General features: G+C 40.8%; 1 protein-coding gene across 1 annotated transcript in view; it reads left to right on the top strand.

Annotated features, from left to right (window-relative positions):
• arhgef39 (Rho guanine nucleotide exchange factor (GEF) 39) overlaps window positions 1–12136 on the top strand; it is a 60776-nt gene that overhangs the window by 22533 nt on the left and 26107 nt on the right. The window contains exons 6-7 of the mRNA XM_041964047.1: window positions 5332–5402; window positions 11114–11242. Of these exons, the coding sequence (XP_041819981.1) occupies window positions 5332–5402; window positions 11114–11242 (200 nt within the window). The remainder of the gene's footprint in view (window positions 1–5331; window positions 5403–11113; window positions 11243–12136) is intronic.

Below are 12136 nucleotides of genomic sequence, written 5' to 3'. Positions count from 1 at the left end.
TGTGTTTCTGTTGCCAAGAAGGGATTTCAAATTGACTGCTTTATGTGCTCAGGTACATCTGTATGTCATCTCCAGCATCTGAATGTAGCAAGGTTCTCTGACACAAGGTCAGAGTTTTGATTAATTTCTTTTGAAAGAATTCTGAAATGTGTAGTCTTTCATAAGTGGCTTCCCTCCGTGGTCTGCAGGTGCTGGGTTGTATTTCGGTTAATAATTTTGTTCCGCTGTCTGTCAATTGACCCGGTAGTTCATTGCCAAATTTGAAGTGAGGCTTGCAATGAAACAAAGTGTTTCTGTTATGGTGTTAAACAGTGTTTTGTTGTGCATCATTAGTTGATTCTGTTGACCCTGAACATAGAGACCACACTTCAAATCTTAGAAGAAAAGTTCAAGATTCTGATTATTGAATATGACCTCTTCATAATCAACAGACCCAGACAAACTGAAACGTGATTATTTCCAGGGCTGTGCCTGAGTCAGTATTGTTCAAGTCACCAGTATTAACAGATTACATATTACAGGGTATTCTGCAGCTGGTGCAGCCGCTTAATGGTGGCTTGACATGAAATTGAGTTTTTCTTATGTATCGATTAGGGCTGCAACAACTAATTGATTAAAATGATTAAAATTGATTATAAAAATAGTTGACAACAAATTTTATTGTCGAGTTGTCGATTATGACACAAAGCTGCTGGAGATGGCAGATTTTGCTAACGCTAATGAGCTGAAATAAGGTCAGAGAGATGCTGGCTGTAACATTGTGATGTTTTTACAACATGAATTCATGCTATTAGTCAGAGACAGTCTAAAGTCAATCCTTCATTTTTTCACAACCAAAACTTGAGCAATATCTGATCAAATATATATTAGTTACATTCCCCTTTTTTTTCCCTTTTTCTCAGTGCATGGCTGCATGATGAGGAATGTGTTTTGTGTTTTGAATGAAATGCTGGAAATTATCAAATGTGACTTTTTTCATTTTATCCGATTAATTATTGTAACAATTGACACATCAATTATCATAATAGTCATTAGCTGCTGCTGTACTCTCTCTGTATATACAGAGAGATAGAGAGAGTATACTATATATTTTACATTGTATACTATATTTACACCATACATGTCAACATGTCATCCATTTCTTCCATTCCATCTTCCACTTCCATTTTAGCTGTAAGATGTTTTGGTGTCTTTGCTTATCATCTGAAAGGTGAAAAATCAGATTTACACACAAAAAACATAAAAAGTGTGTACACCACTGATGTATTCAGGAGAACTGGATACCACATTCAAGGATGGCACCCCATTCATTGTTTTATTTACCGGGACATCGGTCCATACAGTGCAATTGATTTGAAATCAGCTTTGACTCCCAGGCTGTCGTATCTTATAATAATATATCTGTTTGGTTTCTGCATCATACACTGTGTATCTAAATGCATCAAAATGTCTGAGGGGCAGACCCAAAAACCCAGGTTCAATCCCCAGCTGCTTCCTCCACATGTCAAAGTGTGCCTGAGCAAGACAACAGCGGGTATGAACGAGAAGCAGATTTTCCATTGGAGCACAGGAGCACATCACGCTGCTCTGCCACACTTATCCATCATTATTTTAATTCAGTTACACTTAACAGTTACCTGATTTTCAGTCAAGGCTGGATTTGTAAAAGTTAATGACGCTTCGACTGACAACAGCAGGTTGAATCAGGGGCTTCTCGTCTTTGATTCCAGTCATTAAGGTTCAAGGGGTGGCCCAATTTTTTCTCTGCAGTATGTTCGCTTAAAACTGTCCAATTTCAAACTAATTGATTTGAGTTGACTCATGCAGCAGCACACAGTAATAAAAGGTCCAGTCAGACTTTACACATTTGCACAGAATTCCTTTCTTTTTAAGTAAATCCCTGTTAGTCACCGTTTCAGAAAAAGATAAGACTGTCTTCACAATCACTTCATATTACATTTTAATTGCTCAAGTTTGGACAGTGGAGTATCTCTGCTCTTCTGTATTTACAACGGGTGTGCATTCCTTTCCTTTTAAGCTATTAAATTTGAGTAATTACCCACAAGCCCATGCCATGTTCACTAACCCATGCAGGAGCCTGCCAGCGCCTCTTGTCTCTTAATTACAAATTTGAATCCTTAATGCATGTATGGGAGGCAAAATAATTAGACAGATATTTCCTTCCATCTCTTTTTTCTTTACTGACGTGTGTGCAAATGCCCAAATGACCTGACATGTCTGCCAGGAGAGAGTGAGAAAAAAGCCTGCATATCATCTGCATATTAGAAAGGAATTAGTAGCTCCTGCTGCAGTGGCGGCAGGCACATCCCTTCACCCGTGCGTACTTTCTAAAGCTGCATTCTTCATTAGAATATCTGAACTGTTATAAATATGGTTCAGATTACGTTATTGTCTCATTATCTTTTCTTTGCTTTGCTGCTAATGAGCGGGACAGGGCAGCTAAACGAGAGAGTTCCGTTTACATTATTTGAAATGTGCCGTAATAATGCTCATTAGAGTGTTCCCTTTTTGTTACACAGTTGCTTTAATTAGATTTTCGTCTCCGCTCCTTAATAAGAACGAGGGCATCCATTGCTAATAATGCCTGTAATGTATTTGTTATTACAAGATGAGACAAGAAGAGAAAGAAGTGAAATTATTTCTCTTTTTAAGTGTCTCTTAATTGAAGGAGGCTTAATTGGAGCTTGTTTGACTTGCGTTTTATTTCCAATGAGTAATCGACTACAAGAACAATGCCCCCCTCCTCTCCCTCCCCCTCCACCCACAGACCCACCATTGTACTAACCTACTGTTCTGTAGTTGAGCTTGTGTAAATTCATTATAGTGCAGCACACACCCACACTTGGCCAGGTAAGTGTCAGTTGGTCCTGTACCAGCAGAGATCTTAGGGTGTTGACTGGTTTGTAGTCATTGCTAAAGTTAGCAGTGTCTGTCCTGGTTTTGAGTCGGGATGGATTCTTATCCTCCACTCCTTGTAGAAGGACCTTCACCACTGATCTTTGATCTTTTAAGTGGTGGCTAGAGATAAAATTGAGAGACTGAGATTAATGTGCTAAATGGATCTGAAATGGATTGATTAATCATCACGTCACCGACTAGTATGCTACATTTTGTAGCTAATTCTGTTCTTCAAATTTAACAGTTTAAAGTTTCTTGGCTGAAAAATATTTATCAGTTAGTTTTCAAAATCTACGTGAAGCTTACTTCACTCTTCACATTGGTATAAATTAGATCCACCACCTATATTTAAAGAGAAAATACATCACTTTTGAAGCTGGTTCATCTGTCGCTTCTGTTATTTCCTCCTAAAAAAGTGGTGAAGAACACGAGGAGCAAATATTAGGAGCTGAGTTTTCATTAAAACAAAATTCTGACTGGTGTGGGCCACTGCAGAATGAATGTAAGGGAAACACCGCCTCATGCACATGACCTATCGCTTTATGCTAGAACCTGACAGTTTGTTCTTGACCTTGGAAACAACAGTTGGAGAAACAATCTCAAAAATCCCTCCCATGTTCCATCATATGGTCTCACTAGTAAAATGAGTTTGCTGCATGGAAACATAGATGTTCAAAGCCTGATTCTGAGCACCTGACTTCTTGTCCATGTTTACCTTAACAGGAAGACAACATGGCTGCACCGCAACAACAGAACTTACTGTTTCTTCACAATAAGAGCTCCCACTTCCTGAGACAGAATAACGTGCACACTCTCCTCCCAATTGGACGACCGAATGTAATGCTCAAAATTTAACAATTCAAATCAATTCTGACAGCTCCCCAGTTAGAAAACTGATGTCATTTTGGAGAATTACTGGGTAATGAATTTGTCACAATTCAGTAAAGTTAGCATGTTTCCAACTGCAGCTTGATGAATCTTCTTTGTGTTGTTTTGTTCGTTACACACAGTACATATAAACACTATCACATTACACTGTTGTCACTTGCCAACAAGTCTCATCCCACTCATGCCACCACACGGACCAGCAGTGGTATACAGTCTGCTAGCACCACTAATGACCCCTCTCAGTGGCACCACTATGTCTCTAAAACAAGCTCAGACTGCACAAAGAGGGTGCTGCAAAGGCAGACAGACACAGTGGAAATCAATGTCAATTGTCAATGCATGTCAAGGTCACATCATCCTAGTAAAAAGGAGAAAGATTTCTGAGGAAGCTGAAGCTCTTCACAGCTGTTACTTTAGATGGAAACTGAAATCGAGGTTGCAAGTTAATTCCACAACAAAATAATTTCATTTTTTTTATTGTACTTTTAAGTAAGGTTCTTCTTTTTTAATATAATGAGTGTAATTTTGAGTAGAATTTCATTTTTCACTTCACTTTTTATTGAGTGATGTAGGTGTAGTCCTGGAGGTATATTCGCCAGTCGTGAGAGTGACTGTTAGGGCACTGAGTAATTCCTGTGCGACTGCAGCTCATGCTTGTTTATAAGGAGAAGGCACAAGTGTTATAGATGTTATGGCGGAGTCAAGCCCTGTAATACATGCAAGTGGGCGATGCAGACACAGTGTGTGCAGCGTCTCCAGAGACGCACTCAGCTCTGGTTGAACAATGTTTTTCTTCAACCACAGTTTTTGTCAGATCCTCCATTCTTTGTCTAGCGTTCCTGTAACTTACTCGGAAACCACAACGCTCACAAACAAGAGATGGAAATGGCATCGGGGTGAAGTGATTGAGGTCTGTGTTAGCCACACATTATATGAGCTCCACAGCGCAAGGGGCTAACCAAAAGAGTTTGAGCTAATAGACCACCTGTCACACTGCCACTGGCAAAATTCCAGGTGGATTTTTTTCTTTTCAGTCGTACAGTAAAGAGTGAGGTGCATGTCAGCCAAGCACCCTACACATATAGCCACCACGTGTGCCACAATCTCTGACTACAGAGGTATAAATGAAGCGTTACATCATAATAAAGTACATCACTGATTTAAATGCAGTCAATTCAGCTAATTAAGAAGAACATATACAAAAATGCGTCAACTGATACAGACTTCATTAAGTAGATCAGATAGTTGGATCATTTGGATGATCCCATAATGTGACTGATCCACATTTCTTAAAATGAAAAAATGCATGGCTAATAGCTAATAGAGTAGATGTCCCACAGCCACAACATTTCAGGGTAGGCACATCTTCATCTCGCTGTATTACAGAGGTCTGAAGGTTGTCACCATCAACACTACTGCTGCTCTCCATCTGCGTGTGTTTGTGTGTGTGTAATGTCACCAAGTGTTTATTGTTCCAGTTTACACTTCTTCTTTTTAGACAGTGAGCACTGTCTTTTCTTACAGGTATAAACATTTCCTACAGGACCTCGCCGCCAACACAAGTCCAGACAACCCAGAGTTTCAGCAGATATCAAGTAAGTGTCTTTTCGGATCGTGCTGCTGCCTCAGTAATCATGTTGCTGTGTTTCGTGAAAAACATCTGCAGATTAACCCTGAGTGTGTTTTATTATGGAGCGGCGTGTCTGGAGCTGCACACTCACATTTGCACACTTGTGAAGCTGAGGCTGATGTTGTCACCTCTCCCGGTCTGTCAGGATTGTCGGGGTTTGTCAGCGACAACAACCTAACGACAAGTGATGAGTGTGTGATGATGTGCTCGGCATCACTAGTCGCACGGATTTTTGGCTCGCTCGCAGTGGAGCTCATCCTCCATGTGACAAGCAGTTTGGAGCACAAGAGTTAAGCAAAGCTGTACAATTATAGAATGTAAGACCAGTCCTCCAACCGCAGGAAGATAAACAAACAAAAAAAAAAACCAACCTGTGAAGACTTTCATCGCAGCCGTCAGACTCTGTCATCGTGAAAGACAGCCCTCATTATCTTCATTTGAGGAACAAAGGAAAGTGCTCTCTATCCCTTTCATTCCTCATTTGTTATTATTGTCACAGCAGCGCTTGGCTAGTAGAGAAATGAAAGCGAGGCAAAGCTCAATATGCGTGTAAGTTCTAGTTTGATGTGGATTTTGACATAATTAATTGGGAGCGGATCAGAGGATATTAAGCGGGAGCTATATTAATAAATAAAATCTTCAACATCAACACGGATCCCGATAATGACTAATTTCAATCGTCAAATAAACAGCAAATCTGACTCAAGAGCGAATGTACACAAGGAATTATTTATGTGTATCAATTAAAATCTCATTGCTGGTGTGCTGCCTTTGCTTACAAATTAAAACAGCCCCTTACTCTAAGATGAAGGTACATATCTAAATGTGCTCCACCATCTCCTCTTCCTCTTCTCATTAGAGATCCTTTTTTTAAAACTCTGCTGCTTTTTATTGGGGGTTGTGTGTGTGTGTGTGTGTGTGTGTGTGTGTGTGTGTGTGTGTGTGTGTGTGTGTGTGTGTGTGTGTGTGTGTGTGTGTGCGCGTGTGTGTGTGTGTGTGTGCGCGTGTGTGTGTGCGTGTGTGTACGTGTGCATGTGTGCAAATACTTCCTATAGTCAGCCTGGTTGTATTGTAAAGGGAATTATTTAAAAAAAGAAATTCCAGACAAATCACATTGTATCTGATTAAGCAAACTAGCAGAAAGAATCACAAGAGGCTTTGTTGTTGTTGTTTTCTCTTGTTGTGCTGCTTTTCTTCTTCTTCGGCCCCCTCCCTTTTCCCTCGCAGTGCATTCAGGCTGGATTTAATTGTTGTAATTGCACGGCTTCAGGAGTTTTCATCAGCCTGCTTTAATATGACACTCTAACGCCCAGCTTCACTGTAGTAACCGTAACCAAGTCTGACCTGACTAGACGCAACTCTCCAACTCTGTCAGAGATTTAATAGTAAGAGTTAACAGTTGTCTTCCCGTGGTCAAACACTGTCTAAATAGTGAATAAATGGAATAAAGAGCTGTAAGAAGTGGGAGATGTCTTCAGAATGTGCAATGGGCTGGATGTATTATTAATGCCTCGGCCAGAACTCAGCCCAAGAATACTGTAATTAGGAGTTGTTGTTTTTCTAAAGCAGGCAATGGAAAATATTCCAAACATGTGCAACAAAGGGAAAAAGTCTACATGGATGCCTTGTTTGGTTTACATTGTAATTGTTGTGAAGTTAAGCGAGCCAATTAGGCTGTGATTATTTTGGTGTAGTCAAGTTGCCCTGAGGATCAAGTTCATCCGCCAAGTTTCAGTGCTCAGAACAAAAGCAGGAAAGTTGAGCTTGAAATTAGAATCCATCTCTTTGTTGTTATTTTGGATGCGTTAATGATGTAGTTCTAAATGTTTACAGCAATTATTATGGCTGCCACACAGTAATTGGATGCTTGTGTCTGTTTTGATGATTTGCCTATTTGTTCTGGGGCAAAGATTTTAAAGCTTTGTACAAAAAAGTAAGGAAGGTAGTTTGTGAGAAGGTTTTTTACATGCAGATAGATGTGGAATATTACAGTTAATCTATTGACATGTAATTCAAACTGAAAATTTAAAATCAGATTTGATATTCTGTCCATCGATTGAGTGGGGCTGGGTACTGTTCCTCATTATTTTTGTATCGATATTGGTATCGGCTAAAATAAAGTTGATAAAAATCTGATCCTTTGTTTACTCTAATTTGTTTTGTCCAGCTCAGCCTGTGATTGTTGCAGCACTCCTCTCTTTTAACACAGCCGGGCTTTGCAGTATGAGGATTTTTCACTGCTTGTGCAAGTGAAAATCTGATTGTGTGTAAAATCGTGTGGGCGCACCAGTGACTCTGAGTTCAGACACTAAGCTTAGCACAGATATGCTAAGCTACAGTGCTAAGTATTATTCGCAAAGATCAGTTTACAAACATTTAGGTGCCTGATAAATCATCTCAGCCCGCAGCTTGGCTGGTATGTAAACCTATGCACCAGTTGTTCTTCTGCCCTGACAGAGTGGCTGCTCCGGGCATGTTTGCGCCCCCTGGTGGTCGATACACACGTCATTGCAAACAGAATTCTAGGACCTGTATTATTCAAAGGCCCTTGCTTTTACCATGAGTTACGACCTGTGTCACAAAATCAACTAGAACTAAAATTTGTAGGGTTAAATTTTTGTATTGTATTCACAAAAATACAAAACATTTGCTTGTATCAATGTTTTGCATTGTCAAGCCACAGCTCCTGAACCAGCAGGGTATTGTGCAGGAGGTGAGGTGGGAATGGTTTGATGTTGTAGAGGAAATAGGTTTATTTAACCAAATGAGCTGTGCTTATTGGGGGCTGCTGTTGTTTGCATTAAATTACAGTCTAACAGCTCAGCTGATTTGCAGGAGGTCAATGTATTATGGGCTACGATGGCCGCCATGGTGGAGACCGGCATCCCTCTAATTAATATGACCTGTTTAGGCGTCCCTACACACACATTCAGACACAACATACAGGCCAGCCTGACCTACTCAGCAGGCCATCAGGCCCAATCAGGACTGTTGGGAGAATTTAATTTGCACAGCTCAGTTAAGTTCTCTGTAAATGCTCGCTGATGAAATACAGCAAAATCAGGCCACTATGCTGAGTGGGCCCCCAAAACAAAGATTCCAGCTGCTTCACATGTCTGTGTGTGCAGCTGTGTAGCCTTTGGTAGGATGCAATAAGCTTTATTGTGTTTCCTCAAGAGGAACACTCTGTATTTGTTCTGATATTCAAATCTTAAATTTTCTATTAAGACAGTTGACAGCTAAAGACAATCCAGTTGTAGAGAGATGACAGGAAATGAGCGAAGAGGCAGATGAATGACATGCAACAAATGTCTCTGCTGTATCCGACCGGGGATGTAGCAGTTAATGTGTCTTAACACCAAAATAGTGACTGGATTATTTTTTCTCCTGTATAATATCATTGGTCTTTCCATTTCAGCAGACCAATGAACCGGAGTGAAATCAGTATTTCAGTTACACCGTTCCATAAGAGGTGATATGTGACTGTGAAATGTCCTGCTCAGTGCATCTTGGTCACATTTAGCATCTTTTCTCACGTGGTGAATATTGGCTCATGTGTTGTAATTAGATTTTATTAAAATGCCGCAAAATCCAGTATGAGTCAGCTGCAGTCAACAGATTATTTAGAGAGGAGAAACCAATTCTATGTATAAGACTTTGAGACATGAAAAATCATTCATTTTAGACTTTGTGAATTGAGTAAAAAGTATTAGAACACAAGAGTTGTGAGTGTTTTCTCTCAAGCCCCGTCTAAATATGAAGCAGTTCACAGCATTCAGGGTTCATTTCACTCAGCTGGAACAGTTAAATGTACTCAAACATTTGTGTTGCAATATTTAGAACAGGAGAACATATAATTTTACATCTAGAAAATCCCAAAAAAATAGTGTATATTTTTATTTTGACCATGTGAAAAAGCCTGTGAAATAGTGACCTCTCAGACATTAGTTCCACGTGTTGAGGTGTGGCTGTATAAGGTAGGAGATGATGTCAGAACGCCCCTTGTTTGAAGAGGCAGCAGGAGTTCCAGCATGGAGGCAAAGCAATGTGCTGCTGTGGACGGGGTCAGCAGCAATAACCACCTAACAGAGCCACCTAAAAAATCAGTGTCACTTTCAATGAATTCAGTCTACTCTGTTGATTATTCGTAGCACCCCTTGGCTGCTGTGGCTAGTTGCACTGAATGTAGTCATCAACACAAAGTTTGAGACAACTCTGTGTTTGCAGTGGTCATTTCTGTAAAAAGGATAAAACAAAACCACTGCCAAACCACCATACCCAAAGTATTCCTTTAAGGTCCCTTTAGATTTCATCAGCAGTATAATGCTAAGAGGCCGGTGAAGTGTTGTCAGTTTTGATTCTAATTCTGAAATCTAATGTAGAACATTCACAACTGAATGATTTTAATGTCCTCCCACAGACTTTTATTCTATTTATTGTTCAGCTACAGTAAGTACAGTTGATACAGTACGTAATCAGTCAAATTGCAAACTATCAGGGGTGGACACTAATGCTACCAGATCCTGTTTGACTATAGATGAAAACATAAACCTAGAATAAACCTAGATATCCTCAGATTGATGCTTTCTCAGACCTAAAACCATATACCTTTTGTTTGTGCGTCTCGGTGGAATGACGGGTAAAAACATGCACACAGCCACAGAGTGAGGCTGCGGCCACAGGTGGAGGGGGAATAGAGAGGCAGTGAATTCCCTGGTGATCCCTGTTCATTTCCCTTCTGCCGTACACTTCAAATAACACGATGCCACACAGCAACCCTGCCTTCACTAATGCATTCAGGCTGCACTGCGTCTATATGCACATGTATGTGTGTGTGCATGCATGTTTGTTGTTCTGTTGTTATATTTATGAGGACCTAGTCTAGTGTCCTCACAAGCATAGAAACACAGACAAAATTCTCACTATTGTCCCACTTCTATATGTATTTTCATATAGGACAGTTATGAAAAATAGTGACAGTTGATGGAGTTTAATACTTGACAATAAAATAGAATGAATTCAAATGAATGTGACCATTTAATTGAATAAGAAAAACAACTGGCATAAGAAGAGTTGAATAGATAAAAAAAAAGAAAAATGAAGATGTCATTTGAAAGATGACTATCCTGGTTTAAAGACCCTGATGACTGGAGCCCAACAGTAACCAGTCTTTAACCTGGACACAAAGAAGCAAAAGAGCTATGCCTGAGGATCTTCAGCTGCTCAGAGGCTTGTAGGAGATCAAAAGCTCAAAAAGATAACTACGTCCTGTGAGACCTACCTATGAGAAAGGCCTATATACTGTTAACAAATGGACCTCAACTTCGGGGATCAGGCATGTAAATCCTGGAAAAAAAAAAAAAAAAAGTCAGGCCAAAATCAAAGCTGTGAAATCCTCTTTGTGCTGCTCCAGCCATCCTCTTTTATATATTTATGTCCTGTGTGTTTTGGACCTTCTATCCCACTCATGGTAAATGAAAATGTATTGTTTTGCCAAAGAGCATCATGTGTGGGCTTAGAAAAGGGTGTGTATAGTTATATTCAGTTATTGTTGCAATCCCTGATGGTTTTGCACATTGTCCTAATATAGTACCCAGAGATATCATTTCATGGAAAGGATTTCATCAGAGTGTCCTCACATGTTTGCTAATACAAATGTTTGTGTGTTTGCTGTAGGAGCGGTGACTGAAGTGTGTGCGGTGTCCCAGCGAATCCAAAAGAATGTCCAGTGCCATGAGAATCACCTGCAGCTCTGCCGGGTGCAGAAACTGCTGAAAGGGCGAAAGACGAAGGTGTTGGCTGCAGGTTAGAGCCTCTGATCACATATTCCTTTCATCTCCTCTAAGAACCACCTCCATCTCCCCTCTACCTCTTTCTGCATCTATGTCCTTTGGGACACATTGGGGTGGAGGGGGAAGCAAGACAAGTATAGATAAACTGAAGGGAAATTAGTTTAGTTTGGAGACATTCTGAAAGCGCTCGCCTGGAGTGCTTTTAATCAATGGAATTCATTGGACTTTCTGCAGGAAACTGAAGTATTTTGCACTTCACACTGAGCCCACTATATTAATAGAGCATTACTGCTAACTGTTAGCAAGTGAATGTGTTTTTCCACTTCATCCTTGTTTCCCTCTCACTCAATTATTTCCCCTCTTCTATTGTGGTTCCCTCTCTACTTGTGGAGCAGTGGCCCTTTTCTTGCTGCCACTCCCCCTCCTGTTGTTTGTCTGGCCTCCTCGTTGCTCCGCTCACCCTGCCAATCTCCCCCAGGACCAATTAGAGCCCAGCCTCATCTCGCCAACCAGCAGATAAAAAGGAAGCCAAAGTGTGTTTTTGTGTGTGTGTTTGTATGTGCGTGTGGATATGAGTGAACGCGTGTGTGTGCGAAGCCACGAGTGTGTGTCCGTTTGCTTGGATATGCAGGCTTGTTTTATGTGTGTATTTGCGGATGTGTTGGTGTAGACTGGGAGCGAGCGCTGAATAGCAGCTCATCTCTCTAATGCCAATGTGGGAAGTTTCAAAAGCTTCCTCTCATCCAAGTTCTCAGACCCTCGCAACTCCGCCGGCTTCCTTTCCAGCCAATAAAGCTCCGGTCCCACCAGGCAGACTTCAGAGCAGCCGCAGCACCACCCCACCCCGCAACCCCACGCCGACCCATTCTCCTTCTCCCCACCAACACCACCTCTAATGTGGGTAAAA

The sequence above is a fragment of the Chelmon rostratus genome, chromosome 22, assembly GCF_017976325.1.
Source record: "Chelmon rostratus isolate fCheRos1 chromosome 22, fCheRos1.pri, whole genome shotgun sequence".
Lineage (NCBI taxonomy): Eukaryota > Metazoa > Chordata > Actinopteri > Chaetodontiformes > Chaetodontidae > Chelmon > Chelmon rostratus.
This window is presented reverse-complemented; position numbering and strand designations above follow the sequence as displayed.